This window comes from Gadus macrocephalus, chromosome 9 (genome assembly GCF_031168955.1).
Source record: "Gadus macrocephalus chromosome 9, ASM3116895v1".
Classification (NCBI taxonomy): Eukaryota; Metazoa; Chordata; class Actinopteri; order Gadiformes; family Gadidae; genus Gadus; species Gadus macrocephalus.
The window spans coordinates 3,478,567-3,498,150 of NC_082390.1; the positions used below are offsets into that span (position 1 = coordinate 3,478,567).

General features: G+C 47.7%; 1 protein-coding gene across 1 annotated transcript; it reads right to left on the reverse strand.

The window, feature by feature from the left end:
- Window positions 1-1,679: 1,679 nt before the first annotated feature.
- On the reverse strand, window positions 1,680-19,546 carry mmp15a (matrix metallopeptidase 15a). The gene is made up of 10 exons (XM_060060292.1): window positions 18,828-19,546; window positions 17,598-17,746; window positions 16,118-16,240; window positions 15,081-15,439; window positions 14,330-14,491; window positions 11,694-12,106; window positions 10,805-10,943; window positions 8,935-9,085; window positions 8,078-8,193; window positions 1,680-5,866 (listed from the first exon to the last, which is right to left on the reverse strand). The coding sequence occupies exons 1-10, from the start codon at window positions 18,951-18,953 to the stop codon at window positions 5,376-5,378; spliced, it is 2,229 nt and encodes a 742-aa protein (XP_059916275.1). The 5' UTR covers window positions 18,954-19,546; the 3' UTR covers window positions 1,680-5,375.
- Between the last annotated feature and the right edge of the window lie 38 nt (window positions 19,547-19,584).

The following is a 19,584-nucleotide window of genomic DNA, read 5'->3' on the forward strand; positions in this document are numbered from 1 at the left end:
GAGAGTGGAGGGAGAGAGATGTGAAGGAGAGAGATGGGGAAGAAGAGAAAGAAAGAGAGAGAGGGAGAGAGAGAGAGAGAGAGAGAGATGGGGAAGAAGAAAGATATAGAGAGAGATGGGGAAGAAGTGAAAGAAAGAGAGAGAGGGAGAGAGAGAGAGAGAGAAATGGTGAAGGAGAGAGAGATGAGGAAGAAGAGAGAGAAAGAGAGTGAGCGATGATGAAGCAGAGAGAGATAGGGGGAAGAAGAAAGAGAGAGAGAGAGAGCGAGAGAGAGAGAGAGAGAGAGAGAGAGATGGTGTAGGAGAGAGAGAGATGGGGAAAGTGAGAAAGAGAGAGCGATGGGGAAGAAAAGAGAGACATAGAGAAAGAGAGATGGTGAAGAGGAGAGAAAGCGATTGTGAAGAGAGATAAAGGAAGGAAGATAGGAGGGGGGAAAAGAGGAGGTGAAATAAGGAGATAGGGATCAAGGGGAGGATGGAATGTGTGTGATGACGTAATCACGGTGCCAGTGATTACCTGTGATCCAGGAGCGACCCGGATAGTAAAGATAACCGAGGGAAAAGGACGAGAGACATAGGATGTGACTGAGGAGAGAGGGAGAGAGAGAGAGAGAGAGAGAGAGAGAGTGAAATAAATGGAATTAAAAGCGATTAAAAGCAATGTACAAATCCTACACATAGTCCCTTTAATGACATATGTATCCATGAAGTCACAGTGGATTAAAGTGTTAAAAAGTAGGCCTACAGCCAGGTAGACAGACGGACAGGTCAGCAGTCAGTTCATTTATCTTACCATATAGTAACCTTAGACGCAAGGTTGTGTCTGTGTTTGTGTGTCCGTGCCAATGTGTGTTTTCTGGTGTACTTGTGTGCGTGTGTCTGTGAGTGTATTTGTGCGTGTGTGCGTGTGAGGCAAATTTCGAGTAATGAAGAGAAAGGAGGACGAGGGCCTCCTCCATGATCTCATTATGAGCTCAGTGGGAGATAATCTGGAGCAGAGCTGGCCGCAGACCGACCCTAGGCTCACCATCCTACACAGGCAACCCCTACCCCGGGCAAAGACACACTGAGCTCCAGCTTATATAGACCCTACAGACCTTACCCAATGACCACCAGCCTTCCCTGCTTGCCCAACACGTAGCCGAAGGTAGCCATCGCTAAACTCAGTAGTGCAGCAAAACCAAGCTCTGAGTGCTACCTGCATATAGCCGGCTGTATCATCAATAAGTAAAAAAATACACATTGAATGTTTACTCTAAATATACTCCCCAAAATACCCTCCCTTATATTTACCTTGACTAAAACAACCAACGGAAAAATTTGTGTCTGGATAAGCCTACAATATTCAAGTTATGAACTCATTATACCATTGTTCAGATTATCTCCACCTGAGCACACATCAGCCAACTCATGAACTCATAAACACATATATTAGTGAACGTAGCAGCATTTTGGATAAAGCGTTTTCTCTTTTTAAGCATTATAACACACATTTGTTCTTATGTTTTGACCTTTTAATGAAGACAATGGCTCTACCTAGTGGACAAAGGCCTCCGGAAGCACCTCAAAGCACTACCATTACATTTTGCCTTAAATTGTATTGCCTGTGTGCCTCAATGTTTGAGCTGCATTATTACAGAAACACGTGTTAATAAAGAGCAGTGGAAAACAGCAAGCGGTTTGCTTTTGTGCTTTTATTGTGAAATTCTTGTTCCCTCTATAAAGCAGTGTCGAGGTTACACAGAACATGCCCTGCATGGATCATCATTTCTTTTCACAATAATATACTGCGATTCTGCATCTAATGAGCATTAACACTGAAAAAATTTACAAAACAGATGCACACAAATGGAAGCAAAAACTTATCCTAAATTATTATCCACAATTCTCAGAGAAAACATTGTCCTCTGAACTTGTCGTCCAGTATTCACAGAGGACGGCTAAGGCACATGAAATCATTATCGTTACCATCATTATTATTATGCAAACTAGGGCTGTAAACTATACATGTCAACAAATGGTGATGAACAATTGTGTTTTCTAATTTCATTATGATGAAATATGCTGTAAAACTCTAACAGAAGAAATCCTCAAAATAGGGCTTTTAAAAAAAACACAAAATATATCATGTCATACAATATGTCATACATTACTTCAAGGCTATGCTACATGAAGGTAACATGTCATGAAGGTACTGTACGATATCATTGTATCATAAAAATAGTGGCTTAATGCAAATGTATCTTAACCCAATGAACTAGGTTATACTTGGTTTGATAATGTGTGGGTATGGATGTAGGTATGTATGTGTGTGTGTGTGTGTGTGTGTCTGTGTGCATATACGTGTGTGTATGTGTGTGTGCGTATGTGTTTGTGTTGTCTCTTATACTTCAGTATGTTGTGTTATTTCAGTATGTTATGTTTCAGATGGGCAAAGACATAATACTGAGGAGTGAGTCGTCTACAGGAAGTCCAAAAGAGCAACACAACAGAGTCATCTAGTAGGATCTAGAAAGATCAAACAATGGACATAACAACAGGGAAGCTAGGAGAAGTTTGTGGTGATGTGTGTGTCTGCGTGTGTGTATGTTTCTGTGTGTGTGTGTGTGTGTGTGTGTGTGTGTGTGTGTGTGTGTGTATGAAGATAATGACGGAGGAGGCGGGAGGAGTGGTACCCATGGGAAATGTTCTCCAACAGTGCTCCTAAACGACAACAAACAGAAGATAGAGGAGGAGGAAGATAGGGGAGGGAGAGAGAAGAGAGAGGAGAGGGAGAGGAGAGGGGGAGAGAGAGGAGAGAGAGAGAAGAGAGGGGGAGAGAGAAGAGAGGGGAAGAGAGAGAGCAAGGAGAGGGGGAGAGAGAGAGAGAAGAGAGGGGAGAGAAGAGAGAAGAGAGGGGAAGAGAGAGAGCGAGGAGAGGGGGAGAGAGAGGAGAGAGAGAGGAGAGGGGGAGAGAGAAGAGAGGGGAAGAGAGAGAGCGAGGAGAGGGGGAGAGAGAGAGAGAAGAGAGGGGAGAGAAGAGAGAAGAAAGAGAAAAAGGGTAAGAGAGAGAGCGAGGAGAGGGGAGAGAGAGAAGAGAGGGGAGAGAAAGGGAAGAGAGAAGCAAGATGAGAGAAGATTGGATAAAGAAGATACAGAGGAGAGATAAAGAGAGGGGAGTGGGACATGAGGGAGAGGATAGAGATAAGAGAGGGAGGAAAGACGGAACAGAGAAGGAGAGACAGGGAAAAGAGAGTGAGGGAAAAAAGGAGAGAGGAGAGAGAGAGAAAGGAAGGAAGGAAGGAGGAAGAGAGAGAGTTGCAGGAGAACTCTAAACTAGGTCACAGGGAACAGTGCCAGCACTGCCCTCTCCTCGCCCTGTCCTCCTCTCTCCCTCTCCTTTTTCTCCTTCACTCCTTCAGAGGAGGTGGGGGGGGGGGGGGGGCTGCTGTCCCCAGGTTGTCCCTATCAAATACACACACACACACACACACACATTCCTTCTTCATCCGGGCAGGATATATTTCCATCTCTCCCTCTCCAGCTCTCTCCCTCTCTCCCTCCAACTGTTGGATTCGTCCCTCTGCTGGGTCTTTCTCCAGCCCCCCCCCCCCTTCCCGCCAGGCCCCCTCCATTCTTCAGCCTGATGCAAGTAAATCAGCAACATGTGGTTTTTAATACAAACCAGACCAGCGCCATTCTGTCTCTCTCTCTCTCTGACTCTCTCTCTCCCTCGCTCTCTCTGTCTCTCTTTCTGTCTCTTGCACCCTGTCTGTCTGCAGCTCTGTCTCCACATCGGCGCAGCAGATCTAACAGAGTTGTGTGGCTGGAGGGTTATCGCCCTCATTTCCCTTTCTGGTCGTCATATTTCGACTCTCTTTCTTGTGACGCCTCTTGGGCCCTCCGCAGTGAACACAAACGGCAGTCGTGTTCCCACACGAACCCGGGGAGCCGTCAAACAGCCCACCGGTAGAACAGAAACCAGTCCACCGTCGCCCAGCACTACGGCTTAGTGGTGACTAGTAGCATTCTGGGGGCAAAACAGTCCTAAGTGTAGTACGACTGTTGGTGTGTTGGTGTGTTGGTGTGTTGGTGTGTTGGTGTGTTGGTGTGTTGGTGTGTTGGTGTGTTGGTGTGTTGGTGTGTTGGGGGGTTGGTGCCTGCGTGTCTGCGTGCAACAATAGCAGTGTGTGCCGGTTCTTGCAGATCTTGCAGAGTGTGTATATGTAGCGTTGTATGTAGAAATTAGAGGCATAAATGTTTGGTCAAAGTGTGAGTGTGTGTGTGTGTGTGTGTGTGTGTGTGTGTGTGTGTGTGTGTGTGTGTGTGTGTCTGCGTGTGGCTGTGTGGATGTTTGTGTGAGAGACAGGACAGTGGTTGTGAGCCCTGTGGGAGATAGAGGCCAGAAAACGGACTCAGCTGTTACACATTCCAGCTCCCTCCCTCCCTCACACACACACGCACACGCACACACACACACACACTAAAACAAGGAAATCATAAACAGAATAAGAAAAATAAAAAGTGCAAATGTCTCAAGGTTGGTTGAGGCACCAGAGGCAACAAATAGAGACTTCTCATTGGTTCCTACCTATCAGCTCATATTATGGGCATGGGTGGGGTCATGAGTGGCGAGTGTGTGTCTGTACCTGTCATGGGTGTGCAAGAGCTCCATCACTGTGAAGCCTACCTGGCGTGTTAGCCCTAAACCCAAGTGTGTGTGTGTGTGTGTGTGTGTGTGTGTGTGTGTGTATATAAAAGTGTGTGTCTGCACGCATCATTAAATGTTCTATATGTGTGCGTCTATAAGTGTGTGTGTTTGCGCATCTACAAATGTGTATGTGCGTGCGTGTCTATAAGTGTGTGTGTCAGTACGCATCATTAAATGTTCTCTATGTGTGCGTCTACAAGTGTGTGTGTGTTTGCGCATCTACAAATGTGTATGCGTGTGTATACGTGTCGATAAGTGTGTGTGTGTGTGTTTGTGCATAAAAGTATGTGTGTGTGTGTCTGTATGCATCATTAAATGTTCAATAGGTTTGCATCTATAGTATGCGTGTTTGCACATCTATAAATGTGTATATGTGTGTATATGTGTCTATAAGTGTGTGTGTGTCAGTACGCATCATTAATTGTTCTCTATGTGTGCGTCTATAAGTGTGTGTGATTGCGCATCTACAAATGTGTCTATATGTGTGCATACGTCTCTATAAGTGTGTGTGTGTGTGTGTTGGTGTACAAAAGTATGTGCGTGTGTGTCTGTACGCATCATTAATTGTTCAATATGTTTGCATCTATAGTGTGTGTTTGCGCATCTACAAATGTGTGTATATGTGTGTATACGCGTCTATAAGTGTGTGTGTGTGTGTGTGTGTGTGTGCGTGCGTCTGTGTGTCTCAGACCCAGTCCTGTAGCGAGCGCTTGCAGTGCACCAGCACGCGGGGCGTCTCCTTCTTCTGCAGCGAGCGCAGGATGGCGTACACCAGCACCAGGATGCAGACCACCAGCACCAACGGCACCACCACCATCACCAGCGTCATGACCTTCGACCCGTCCTCGGGCACCATCACCACCACCTCGTTCTCCACCACCACCTCCTCCTCCTCCTCCTGCCCCCCGTCGCCCGCCCCGCCCCGGCCCGGGACGTCCGTCGCGTCTCTGTCGCGGTCGCGGCGGGTGGGGCTGCGGGGGTCGACCCCGGGCGGTGGCGGTGGCGGCGGGGGCGCGGCCGGTTGCGTGCGCTCCGTCTCCGTCTCGGGCGGGGGGTCCGGGGCGTTCCGGCAGCCCATGAAGTCCCGGAGGACGGAGCGGGGGTAGCCGGGATCCGCTGCCCCCTTGCGGTTGTCGAAGCGCCAGTAGCTGCTGCCTTTGTAGAAGTAGGTGTGGGCTGGGGGGGGGGGGCGACAAAAGGAATGGTCAATGGTAGCACGGACTGTGTTTATGTTAAGCTTTTTATCCAAAGCGCTGCACAATATCAATAATAATAATAATAATGCGTTTTAATTATGGGCGCCTTTCTTGACACTAAAGGTCACCTTACAAAATCAGTCGTTAGCACTTTGAGATTTTTGAATGTAAAGTGCTCCACAAATAAAATGTATTTATTATTCATAAGATCAAGCAAAAAAATACTAAAACAAAACAACCACAACATAATGAAACAGTGTAGAGGAAAAAAGTGGGCTCATTCTAGTCCCACGAATGCAACCGTCTTAAAGGGAGTAGGCTTGTCTGAATGGATCCGTTTTCCGGGGAGATATTGCCTGACATTCACCCGTTCATGCACACATTAACACCCCGACGGCGGAGTCGACCCTGCAAGGCGACAGCCAGCTGGTCGGGAGCAGTCAGAGTGAGGCGCCTCGCTCAGGGACAACCTCGACACTCCGGGGACCGAACTAACAACCTTGCGGTTACCAGCCGACCCGCTCTACCGCCTGAGTTAGCGCCAACCCCAAGGGGGGTGTGAGGGAGTAAGTGGGAGGAGGAGCAGAAGGGGAAACACCTCTGGAAATACCACTGATTACAGAGTCCTCGTGGGGGGGGGATTGTTACCGTCACATGTGGTCTGCTCAGGGATGCAAACATTATGATGAGAAACAGTGGATCGAAATTAAACAAGCTAAATAAACAAACATTTGAAACATATGCGAGTATGCACGAAAATATACATTGCAAAATAAAATTGAAGTAAAACGTAATTAGAAAACTATGCAACTGTAACGTGGCTCTGAGGTTGGTGCACGCCACGTTGAAATGGGAATGTTGGAAAAAGTGTGACGTCACCGAGTTGGACAGTCAGACTGCGGTACGCGGGTGATTCACCGACTCTGTCATTGAAGATTGTCGTTGCGTTTCTCCAACAAAAGTAAAAGGTCCTCATCTTTCCTCCTCTCAGGTAGTTAAACCCGTTTCTCCTTCTCTCGACGGACCGTTTGTGTTGCTCCCGACTCTGGCTCAAGGTTTTACTGGCTGACTCAAACAGGCCTCCCCCTAGAGACGCCCCACCTGTAAGCACTTACACCTTTACGAGTCCAAGCGCCTACAGCCAGAAGCACACGTCATCCACACATGGAATACCAAGGAGACCCTCCTTCCCTGAGCTCCTTCGTGGTGGACCGGGGCTTTGAGGGAGCTCTGGGTACGGCGTGGGTGAGAGGGCAACAGGTCCAGAGGAAAACAGCTCAGCGCGGTTCCAGAACCTTCTCACTTCTACCGAGTCCTCCTGCCAATGTTCTCTCCCTCGCTCTCTCTGTCACTCCCTCTCTTTTCCCTCCCTTGACTGACTCCGAACTTCACTCCTTCTTCAAGAGCAGAGAGAGAGGTTGGCATCTCCGGTGGAGGAATGAGTGGGGAGAGTTTGAAGTAAATCAATGTTACAATTACCGAGAGTTTCTTTGGAAACCGCTACTTCAACTCGTCGTCCTACTTGTTGACATTAGTTGTAGCTCCTGTGTCCGTCTCACGACAAGTGGTTCTGTGCACACATGCTGCATTACAGAAATTAGCTGGAATTCTAAGTGTAATACAACTATTTTGAATTTCTTGTTATACTTGTGAAATGTATCTCGGGACATTGTTTATAATTTCCTTGGCCATTTTATGAAATAATAGGAAGTAGGTTATTTTTTTCTATGTTGCACGACAGACCCATGTTCAATGAATCCAGTGAAAAACAATTCTGGACCTTTTTTATGGGCATTTCAGTTTCGAGGCCCATTCGATTCTTAAAGGTCCCATGAGATGCCACCAGGTGTGAGTGTGATTAGCCTTACAATCCGTTATTTTTATTTTTTTTAATCTGCCTCTTCTGACATCACAAGTGGGCGTGTCCACCTAGGTGTATGCTGGGTAGATCGGGCTACCAGCCTACCCAGTGGACTGTAGCAAACGTTGCTCATCTATCCGGCACAGATCTAGGTGGACACACCCACTTGTGATGTCATAAGGGGCAGATTTTCAAAACGGCTTGTAACGGCTAATCACACTCACACCTGGTGGCATGTCACGGGACCTTCAACTTCTGGCCCTGATGGGGGGGATGGGTGTCTTGCCCTTATCGGGGGTGTGTCTGGCCCTGGTGGGGGGAGTGTCTCACCTCCGTCATCGCTGAGGAAGACCCCCCGTGGGGAGGAGGGGATCTTCCCCCAGCGGCTCAGCGCTTTGGGGAAGTCCTTGTCCGTCTGCCTGGTCTCCTCGTGGTACCTCCAGTATCTACACACACACACACACACACACACACACACACACACACACACACACACACACACACACACACACACACACACACACACACACACACACACACACACACACACACACACACACACACACACACACACACAAACACAGACGCAGACGCAGATGCAAACGATGCAGAATGAAATGGTTAGAGGATATAACATCGGAAAAATGCAAATTTTCTACAATGGCCGACATGTTTTACGATTTATATATTTAGATTTTTTTTAGATTTTTTTGCTTCAGGAATGTTCTTAGATATCCGCTGTCGTCTTCCCATCTCTCTCCATACTCAGCTACCTAGCTGTCTGTGCACCTGTGTGTCTGTCTTTCTTCCTATCTGTCCGCGTGAATGCCAGTCTCTGTGTGTACCTGTCTCTCTCCTGTTTGTCTGTCTCTCTCCTATCTGTCTGCATGGGTGCCAGTCTATGTGCATACCAGTCTCTCTCCTGTCTATCTGCATTCGTGCCAGTCTGCGTGCGTACCAGTCTCTCTCCTGTCTGTCTGCCTGCGTGCCAGTCTCAGTGCGTACCGGTCTCTCTCCTGTCTGTCTGTCTCTCTTCCTGTCTGTCTGCGTGCATGCCAGTCCGCGTGTGTACCCGACTCTCTCCTGTCCGTCTGCATGCATCCCTGGCTCTCTCCCCTTTCTGTCTGTCTGCGTGCGTCCCAGTCTCCCCCATGTCTGGCTGCTCGCGTGCCTGTCTCTCTTCATACCTGTCTCCCTTGAAGAAGTAGGTGTGTTCGTTGGGCTCCCACCAGATCACCGTGTCGATGCGGTCCTCGGGAAGGCCCCGACCGTACGACCGGAGGGGTTGGGGGTATCCGGGCAACACGTCAGCCTCCCGGAACACCCAGTACTGCTCTCCTGCAGGGGGGGGGGGGGGGGCATCAGGACCATCAGACTCAACACTTAAGGGTGACTGATTATGGTTCCACCTCGACGCAGCGCAAGGGGGTTTACGGAACCGCTACGTCCTTGCGGACCCTCCTCGCGTCAGGACCTGACGTGCGCCTCCCAAAAATGTTAACCTTGTGTCGAGGCGGCGCAGCAGCGAGGGCCGTGATTGGTCCGCTCACTAAAACCCGACGCGGAACCAAAACAGGTTCACGACTGCGTTGCCTTGGAACGAAAATCAGCCCTTCACACTGCGGATCAGCAAATTAACACGTCAACCCTGCAAACCAAACCCTGTGACGAATGACCGCTGATCAATAGCAGACGCACTGAGGCTCTTTGAGAGGAAACAACAACCGCTGGCTTTGCCGTCAGCGTTGCGTAAACTTGCCGTTGCACAGCATGTGTTCCACGGTGCGTGTAGGGTTAGGGTAATCCCGGAGGGAACAATTAACAATTGAAACATTGGGAATGGATATCGGAGTGAAGCAAGGAGAAACGGCTACGATGGTTTCATAACTCAGGCCGGAACTGTTCTTCAAGGAGCAGGTAGGGGGATAGGGCATCTTGCTCAGGGACGCCGATAGGTAGACTGTGGACACAGTGGGGAATCAAACCCGGAACCTTTGAGCTGGGGGTCAAAGCTGCCGAATCACTGGAGTATCCTTCCTGATCATAGTGGACCAGTTGTCAGACCGGAAGTCCGCCGTGTTAAGGATGTTGCCGAACCCCTGGCCAGATGTCTCACACGCACGTTTACACAGCTACGCAGGCACACGCACAAACACACTAGTAACTTACCAAACAACACCCTCTGATTTATCTTTATGCTCGGCTTTCATGTGATTGAGTGTGTGTTTGTTTGTCTATGTTTCTGTTTGCCTGAAAAGTTTGAGCTGTTCAATAATTAACGTCGAAACTTGAAGTACGATGGGACATAAAACGAGTTGACTGTGCTTCAGATCATGAAGAATCACTGTCCCTCTCTCCTTAAACCCGTCTCTCTCCCTCTAAACCTGTCTCTCTCTCTCCTGTTTCCTTCTCTCTTGCTCTCTGTCACTCTCTTAACCTCGCTCTCTCTCTCTAAACATGTCTCCTCTCTCTCTCTCTCTCTCTCTCTCTCTCTCTCTCTCTCTCTCTCTCTCTCTCTCTCTCTCTCTCTCTCTCTCTCTCTCTCTCTCTCTCTCTCTCTCTCTCTCTCTCTCTCTCTCTCTCTCTCTCTCTCTCTCTCTCTCTCTCTCTCTCTCTCTCTCTCTCTCTCTTAAAAACAAGTCATGGAAACAAACAGTGAGACAGGGCCAGATATTGCCAGCTGCACTGAATCATAATACAGCGTCAGTGTGTTTTTATTTCAGAGTGTTTGACAGTGCCACGCAGCTATTTGTTAGAGTAAGGAAGTTAGACGTGTTTCTGATTAGGACTGGCTGTTGAACAAGTTATTTTGGCTGTTTAGTAGTTATTTTATTTTAACTGGCTTGGAGTATTTTAACTATCTCAATATGTTTTTTATCCATGTAATACTTATATAAGCTGTTTATAAATAAATATATAATATTTTTGGTTCAAGAAAAGGCGGTTGAATTTGTGCGCTAGTGAGTTAGTGATTGCCTATGTCACTGAACGTCTGTTGTGATTGGTTGTTTCATTTGTAAGTTGTGAGTGATTGGTTGGTTTACACCTCACACAGACCTTTGAAGAAGACAAATTTCCCATCGTGGCGTTCGTACGCAGCGTCGATGTCATCGGGTAACCCGTTCCAGAAGACGGAGATGGGCATGGGATAGTTGTCCAGGACCCGGTTCCTACGGACGCGCCAGAACCAGCGACCCTGCATGAGTGACCCATCAATCCATTAAACTTTATTGATAGAGCGTTCCGGGACAAAAGAGTTACACAAAGTGCTAAACGAAAAAAAGCAAATCCCCTTGTTAGAGTTAGTCCCTGCCCATCACAATACCTAGAGAAACATGATCCACGACTTAATGAGAACACAGAAGAACAGACTGAACGTTCATGTCATCGTTATTTATCCCATCTTTTACTTCCTGTTGTGTTCCTTCGCTGGCGTAAGCAAAGGGTTCAGAAACACTAAATTCTGTTACTAAGAAAGGTAAGGGGAACGTAGGGGTCGAAGGTCAAGCAAACAGCAGGGAGCATTGAGGCACGACACATCACACAGAGGTTTGTAATGATTACAACTTCCTCTTCTCCTCTCCCAAGTTTATACTTCCCGGACTCCCGCTCTACTCTGACTTTTACACACCGGATCAGTGATCACATCTACACCGTTTTTTGGCAGGGTTTTGGAAAAGTCCCATCGCACAAAATAGCAAACAGATCCATGGTCAACGAAAGAGAACATCGGCTTACATGAACCTCAACGTCCCGTACGAGATCAATAAAGTATAATCTTATCTTATCTGTATGTATTCATTTTTGTAAAGCGTTTTTTGAGCACCAAGAAAAGCGTGCTCAAAAATAAAAATCTATTATTATTATTATTATTATTATTATCTGGTCCGTTCCCTGACCGATCTTTCGTCCGGCCTGACTCCTCCGTTTCCGTCGGGGGCCTCACCTTGAAGACAAACATCTCCCCCCTCAGGACGGTCACCGAGTCAAAGTCCCCCTCGCAGATGTCCGGGGCCAGGTGGTCCGGACGCTTCGGGGTCCGGGGGCGCTCGGGAGGAGGCTGTGGGGGGAGGCGGGGGTCCTCCGGCGCCATCGCCGGGGTGACGGGCTGCGGCTGGACCTCCGGGACGGTGGGCCTGGGAGGCGCCGGGGGTCGGAGGTCAGGGCCGCGGGTGGTGGGCCCGGCGGGGGGCCGGCGGGTGGGGGCCCGCGGGGGTGGGGGCGGGGGGTCCCGGGGAGGCGGTACGGTGGGCTCCGCTGCCGGCGGCGGGGGAGGGACGGAGGCGGGGCGGTCGGGTTCGCCGTCCGGGGGCGGGACCGGGGCGGAGGTGGGCGGGGCGTTGGTGGCGCGGGGCGGGCCTGGGGGGGGGGGGGGGGGGGGGGGGGAGAGACATGGGGGGGTTGACATGGATCAGACGGGGAAAGCAGGAGTGAGGTGGGGAGTTATGAATAAGACTTGTGCGGCGCTTGTCTTGGCGAGCCAATCGCCTTCCAGCTGTGCCGAGATGGATTCCCAGCTGCTGCTTTGGAATCGAGAAAAAAATAAATCCTTCTTCCCTTAACTCCCCTCGACCCTTCCACCCCCTCCCTCAGTGAGGATCCGTCTCTTCAGTGCCTCTCTGTCTTCACACACACGCACACGCACACACACACACACACACACACACACACACACACACACACACACACACACACACACACACACACACACACAAATTGCACGTTTCCGCTCTGTCTGTTCCAGGAGCAGAATCCCTACGAGTTGCCTAGCGACACAAAGAGACAGACACACACGGACACACATACAGATCGAGTTATGTAATCTGAACGGGTCAAAGGTCAACTGCCGCTGGGCGTATGAGGCGATGCTGGTCGCTATCAAAGCGCTCACACAGCAGGCATGTTAGACATGTCTGGCAGTCACTCGAGAACAGACTAATTTAAACTGCTCAGATTACCAGCCAATCAGAACGCCTGTCTCATTCTTTGGTCTGTGGGCAGAAACTAGCACACAACACTAGTCAAGAGTGTCAACGCTAGCATATGTAAACATTCAGATGTAAACAATAGGCTCACTGTTGCATGCTGGGTAGGGATTCTCCCCTTGAGGTCAATTGTATGAACCTGCAATACCGGACGTTGCAGTTGTACTCCTAGGACTGCATTTCTAGGACCCTTGTTTTCTATTGTTTTTGCCTTTAAGACTTTAAGATTCAATCAAAGCCGAGTACATTTCCTGGGACGGCCTTGAAAATTAAGTTTGATAAAGGTTGAAATGAATAAATTGCTCATTAGTTTAGGTAAAAGGCTTGAGATGGTTAGGTTGAGACTTGAGTTTGGGTTAGGATTAGTTCAGGTATTTTTAGATAGTGAAGTTTGGGTATTAGGTTAGGTAGCTGTTGTGTTTCCTCTGGTGTTCGTGAATTATCTTGAGTTTCCTTTGCCATCCAAGGAAAAATGTATTTGCGTCCAGAAGACAGAGTCACGAAAACTAGAGCTGAGGTCCTATGAGTGCTGTCTAAGAACTGCTTTCCTAGCCTCCGGTATTGCAGGAACATACTTCTTCCTGATGGATCTAGCAACCAAGCAAAAATAACAATGCTAACAATGCTAGAAGAGAGTGAGAGAAAGTCTATTCGTAGAAAATATCAAATTCAAACGTTGAATGGTGGATCTAAAATGAGTTACAAGAATAAAAATAAAAATAAAAAGTTAGCAGATGTTGACGAACAATGTAAACCGATGAGTACTACACACATACACACACACACATTTCCAGACACACACACACACACAGCTCGACGTTCTTTCTAGGAAAGTCTGAGCAGCATGTCGCCAAGCATCATTAAGTATGTTCTCTATGGAATATAGGGAACACAGTTATACATCATGTACTGTGTGTGTGTGTGTGTGTGTGTGTGTGTGTGTGTGTGTGTGTGTGTGTGTGTGTGTGTGTGTGTGTGTGTGTGTGTGTGTGTGTGTGTGTGTGTGTGTGTGTGTGTGTGTGAAGGTGTTTTCGTTTGTTCGAGTGACTTCATGTATATATGACAGTATGCACAGACACATGTGTTTACACATGTTTTCAGTTTCAGCCATCACCTATTCTAGTGGAAATGACATGATTACAGGATCACCGTTTTTTCTCCCTTGTTCAAAGAGATAGTTTGACTCATGTCTGGTTTTGGAGGTCACATCTGTAAATAAGGAAAGTAGCACTTGTAACCTTAAAGGAACAATAGCAGCCACCAGCTGTAAGACTGCACACCGCAATTACATAAATGCCTTGTGTGTGTGTGTCTGCTTGACTGTACAGTACACGTGTATGCCTGCGTGTCTGTGCATTTGTGTGTGTGTGTGTGTGTGTGTGTGTGTGTGTGTGTGTGTGTGTGTGTGTGTGTGTGTGTGTGTGTGTGTGTGTGTGTGTGTGTGTGTGTGTGTGTGTGTGTGAGTGAGTGAGTGAGTGTGTGTGTGTGCATGTGCATATGTGTGTATATGCATTTGTGCGTGTGTGTACTTTTGTTTTCGAGTGTGTGTGTGTGTGTGTGTGTGTGTGTGTGTGTGTGTGTGTGTCCAAAACCCCACCGTAGATGTACTGTATGGCGCTGCGGTCGTCCGGGGACAAGGTGAAGTTGTGCGTGGGGGTCCAGGTGTAGAACGGAGCCATGACGGCGTCCGGGTGGTCCGAGTGCTCCAGCCCCAGGGCGTGGCCCAGCTCGTGGACCGCCACCAGGAAGAGGTCTATACCTGGAGGAGGGGTCGGACGGCCAGTCAGCGGCGTTGTAGCCCAAGAAGGACATCACATTTATACCTGTTGACCCAAGGTTTAGTCATGGTTCCACGTCGACGCAACGCAGGGGGGTTTACGGACCCCTTTACTTTGTGTCGATGCGACGCAGCGGCAAGGGCTGTCTGCATACGACCACCTCGTACCCCCTACAGGCCGGGAGTGGAACTACACGCTGGTGACTACGGAGAGGGATTCACAAACAGGCGTCCTGGCCGCCGCAAGATGCTAACAAGCCAAATTTAGATTTTTCCTTATTGATACCAGGGGCCTTGAAGCAGTCAGCGTATTTACTTCAATGTATTTTGTGAACTAATAAAAGCTAAATATCGAGAAAAACCAACAAACGCAGTTATCGCCAAAACTACTTTTGCAGTGATACTTGCACTTGTAACTTTCCGAAATCTCTGCCGACGACGGCCATGCGAACACTGGGTGTGATTGGTCAGAAATGTGAGGGGGAGGGGCTTAGGTTCTATATACCCCGATTCAAATACTAAACACCCAGCCGACTGCTACTCAACCCCCACCCCCCCACGGCGGGCTGACCTGTGGGGTCCTCGTGGTCCAGGGTCCAGGGCTCGTCGGCGTCAAAGTGAGTGTCGCCCCCCATCCCCGGGCCGGGGTAGTAGGCGTGCGCCAGGGACCCCCCCTCCCCGTCAAACAGGGACATGTCGCCGTGGAAACCGGAGGCGAAGAGCAGCAGGATGTCGGCCAGCGGAGCCGAGGCGCTGCCGTTGCCGCTGACGCCGCCGCCGTTGTTGTTGTTGTTGTGGATGTTGTTGTCGTCGGCGGGTACCTCCTGGAAGGTGAGGGGCGTGGCCTGGCTCCACACGTCGAAGGCCCTGCGGAGGGCGGTGGCCGTGCGCCCCGCCCCCAGGGAGGCCGGGATGTTCTGCTTCAGCAGGCTGAGGGGTCAGAGGTGAAGTTAAGGCGGGTCAGAGGATGGGAGGAGGGGTCGACAGAGGCTGTACTGAAATCATAATAATCATAATAATCTTTATTTATACAGCGCTTTTCTAAACAGAGCTACAAAGGGCTTTACGGATAAAAAGAAAGAAACCAAAACAACCAAACAAAAATAAATGTCTTAGAACAATAATATCACAGGGCTTTTTTTTTTTCACAATTATATAACAACAAATTAAATAAATTAAAAGTGTACCAGGCAAAACATAAAAATAACAACATTTAACTTAAATAAACTCTTTAAAGGCTTTGCGGTACATGTGAGTCTTAAGGAGGCACAGTCTTAAGGTAGTGTTTGCAATTTATTTTATGAGTAATTGTTATCATATTAGTTGAAATTGTCTTGACATCCCGACTACATTAAATAAATCAAATGCTCTGACAAAAAATATCTGTTATCTGTGGCTGTCGAAGGCCTGTAACATGCCCGTCCTATAATTGATTCAATCATTATGAGGAATAAAAGACAAAAGCGATAAAAGGGTCGACTTAATTGAGGCAAAAAACAAGGAAGGATTAAATACAAGAAAAAGATACAAAACATTTGATTAAAATAAAATACAAAGATTTGAGACACATAAATAAAAAAACATAGAAATAAAAAGGAAAATAATGACCTGTAGGTGAGGTCGTCTTTGTCCCATTGCTGTCCCGTCAGAGTGTATCGTCTCCTTCTGGAACCCGGGTGGACCTCATCTGGTGTCCTGTCTGGTAGACCACACCGGGGCTGTCGCATGGCCCTACACACACACACACACACACACACACACACACACACACACACACACACACACACACACACACACACACACACACACACACACACACACACACACACACACACACACACACACACACACACACACACACACACACGTCTGTAATGAGTACACATGGCGATGGTTGTGTTTAGCTACAGCAGGGCTAATGGCGGAGCTAATAGTGGAGCTCCTCGACCTCAACAGCTTGTCATCGGCAGGTTCCAGGTTCGAGTCCCAATGCCAAAAGCCTACCTATAGGCCCGATCGATGCCTCAGCACCAATCAACAAATCTTTCTGGAAGAGTTTTCCAAAAACGTTTTTTTTTACCACTCAAAAGGTCGGACCGATGACGCATTCTTTAAAATATTTCAACTTGCACACTTTTCCCAGAATGCACTGCCTTTTGGTACTTAAGGGTTTACAGACCGGGTGTTGGCGTTCGTATCCGGGACAAGTTTACAGCTGACCGAACCAACGCCGTGGATACAAGTGGTACACCACATGTTACTGCCAACCTCAAGAACACACCCCATACCCCTTTGGACTTCCCGCTAAACACTTTAATGTTTTCCTCTTAACATCTTTCGAGGCCATCAAACTACAAAGGTTTTGCATTTGCCATGTTTGTGCCATATTTGGCACAATAAGGGCGGGATTTGAATGGCTGCCTCAGTGTTTTTTGGCCAAAAGTCTTTGGGAAAAATGGTCCCAAAATTTCAAATGGGACCTCTCAAAACTAATAATATGGAGAAGAAGAAACCGCTGAGATTCTAACTGAAAGTGAAACAAAAACACTTTATAATACGAGAATGAATCCCATTGACATAGTCCAAACATATATGAAAGGAAAATTATTTCCCAACTGTAAAAGAAACAAATTCCTGTCCACACTATAGAAAATATCTCAGTCCACAATCAAAACATTCAAAACGCATACATAAGCATGAAAGGCCAATAGGTGGCATTAAAACTTAAATAGGAAATAAGGAGCATTCGCAATGATGGGCTTCTTCATTTTGAGGGGAAAATACAACCTCCACACAGCATTGATGCTCTAATGTATTACAGCGTGTAATTTAATAGTAAGTATTGTAATAGTAGTGTAATAGTAATAGTATACCGTATTGTAGTAGACTTCAATCTTCAATCGTAGCGGTTGTGAGTGTAATAGTAAGTTGCGCTTAAGTAATGTCGCATTGTCCTAGACTTTCTCATGGTAGTGTACGTGTGTACGTGTGTGTGTGTGTGTGTGTGTGTGTGTGTGTGTGTGTGTGTGTGTGTGTGTGTGTGTGTGTGTGTGTGTGTGTGTGTGTGTGTGGCGCGCGTGCGTCAGACCTGACAGTAGCGGGGTCCATAATCCCGGTCACCTGCAGGCCGTAGAAGCGCTGCATGTCTGCGATGGCCTTGGCCAGAACCTGGGAGGAGTGCAAGGTGGACATCTGCCTGCTGGCCTGGGACAGGTAGCCGAACTGACGTAACCATGACTACCGTACCGAGGAGGAGAGAGGGAGAGATGCTTCAGTGTGGAAAGGACACAAACAATCCTGAATACTTTAATGGGTGCAAAAGCAAACGGAAACGAATGGCTTACATCTGTAGAAGGAAATTAAAAGGGAAGATTTTAGTAAGCTGTTTTTAAATGTACAAAAATTGGGGTTGGCTGAGGATAAGAGACACATTTTTCACGACAGCGAGGAGACAAGGTGAGGAAAGCACTAGCAGGTGGGAGGAAGAGTAGAAGAGGTGCGAGGAAAAAAAGAGAGCGAGGAGCCAGAATTGAGCACGGCTGGAAGGAGATGCCTGCAAATCACTGGGCTGAAGAGAGATCTCAACAGTCAGTGTGAGCCTGCTTAGTCAAGCATGTGTGTGTAATTAACACTTTTAAATGCCTGTAAGTCTCCACACATAATAACACACATTAGAAACATGCCCAGCCATACAAAGGCCCTAAGTACTGTATTTACGAGGCAGCCACTGGCTTTGTCAAGAGAGACTCTGCTTATGAGTCCATCATGCCTGAAGGCATCCATGCATTCCAGAAGCCCACTTTTTATTGTTTCATAGAAACACATGCAGCAAACAGTGAAATACCCTTCACCCCAAACCCACTGTTCGAGTCAGCCAATAACAAACATTTGCCTCAGGGTAAACTTGTAATAGCTCACTCTAACAAATTGACTTGCCAACTCAGCGTTATGTTCAGAGGGAAGCGGATGTTTGATGCCTGGTTGGAAGGACATGTAGCTCAAACGTTAAGTTTGGGTTCGACCTGCATCTTTCTTTGCAGATGTAAGGTTCGCATCAGTTTTGTGGCCTGCGGGACTACAATTGGACTGGCCTGAGCTGCACTTGGCCTCTGAGCGATTCGGAGTCAAAAGGTCAACAACACACACCTTGGGAGCCATCATGCAGTAAAACCGATAAGTGGCCTACCACAAGCATAGCATAAACACTGGACGGTTGATAATTCATTATTTATAACAAATGCATCTGACCACAAAGACAATCATGATTCAATAACGTTGATTGTTCATATATGGATGGGTTATGGTGCGACATACATACCTCGGCATTGATTCCCTCCTGATCTTCTGAGCTGGAGACCACTAAGAGACAGAGAAGCAGCACCAGCGCCCTCAAGGTTTGCTTCAAGGTCTCGGGACAGGCTCTTCTGGGACGGGGAGCCCACATCTCCAGATGTTGGGACAGGATCACGATGCCGGGCGACCCAGATTTATTTACAAATATAGTGATTCAAAGTATCGGATAGTTATAAACTTGACTTTAACAGAGTTGCATTTGCACCAACACGCTTTGTCTTCCCATTATGGAATCGGCGCACAATGTATAACGATCAGAATATTGTTTTAGTAGATATCCAGACGCTTTCTAAACAACGGTCCTTCAAAAGCATCAGCGTATGTCCAAGTGTTAATCCATTGCTCTTTCAAATTATAACTTAAAGCGCTCGGCCATTGATAACCCTGTGATTGTCAGAAAGAATGATCGATACAGAAGTCACCCGAAGCCTGTCCGCTTTGACGTACGCAATGGCTGATCTTGAAGAAGGTCCGACTTTGAAGCGAACAGGGTGGGATAAGTAATGTGCAACAAGTTTGAAACTAGTCTTCAGTCACACAAACCCTGGAGTCTTGGCCGTAAGCTGATACGAACCATTACGGCAGAGCGACCAAATGCTGGTAAACCATTTAGGAAGACTTGGAAGTCCCTGTTTATGGATATGTTTTCAGCGCGGCATAATGAATTGTGGCGAACAAAAGATTTCCTTTGGCAATGAACATGTTCCACACATAATAAGCCA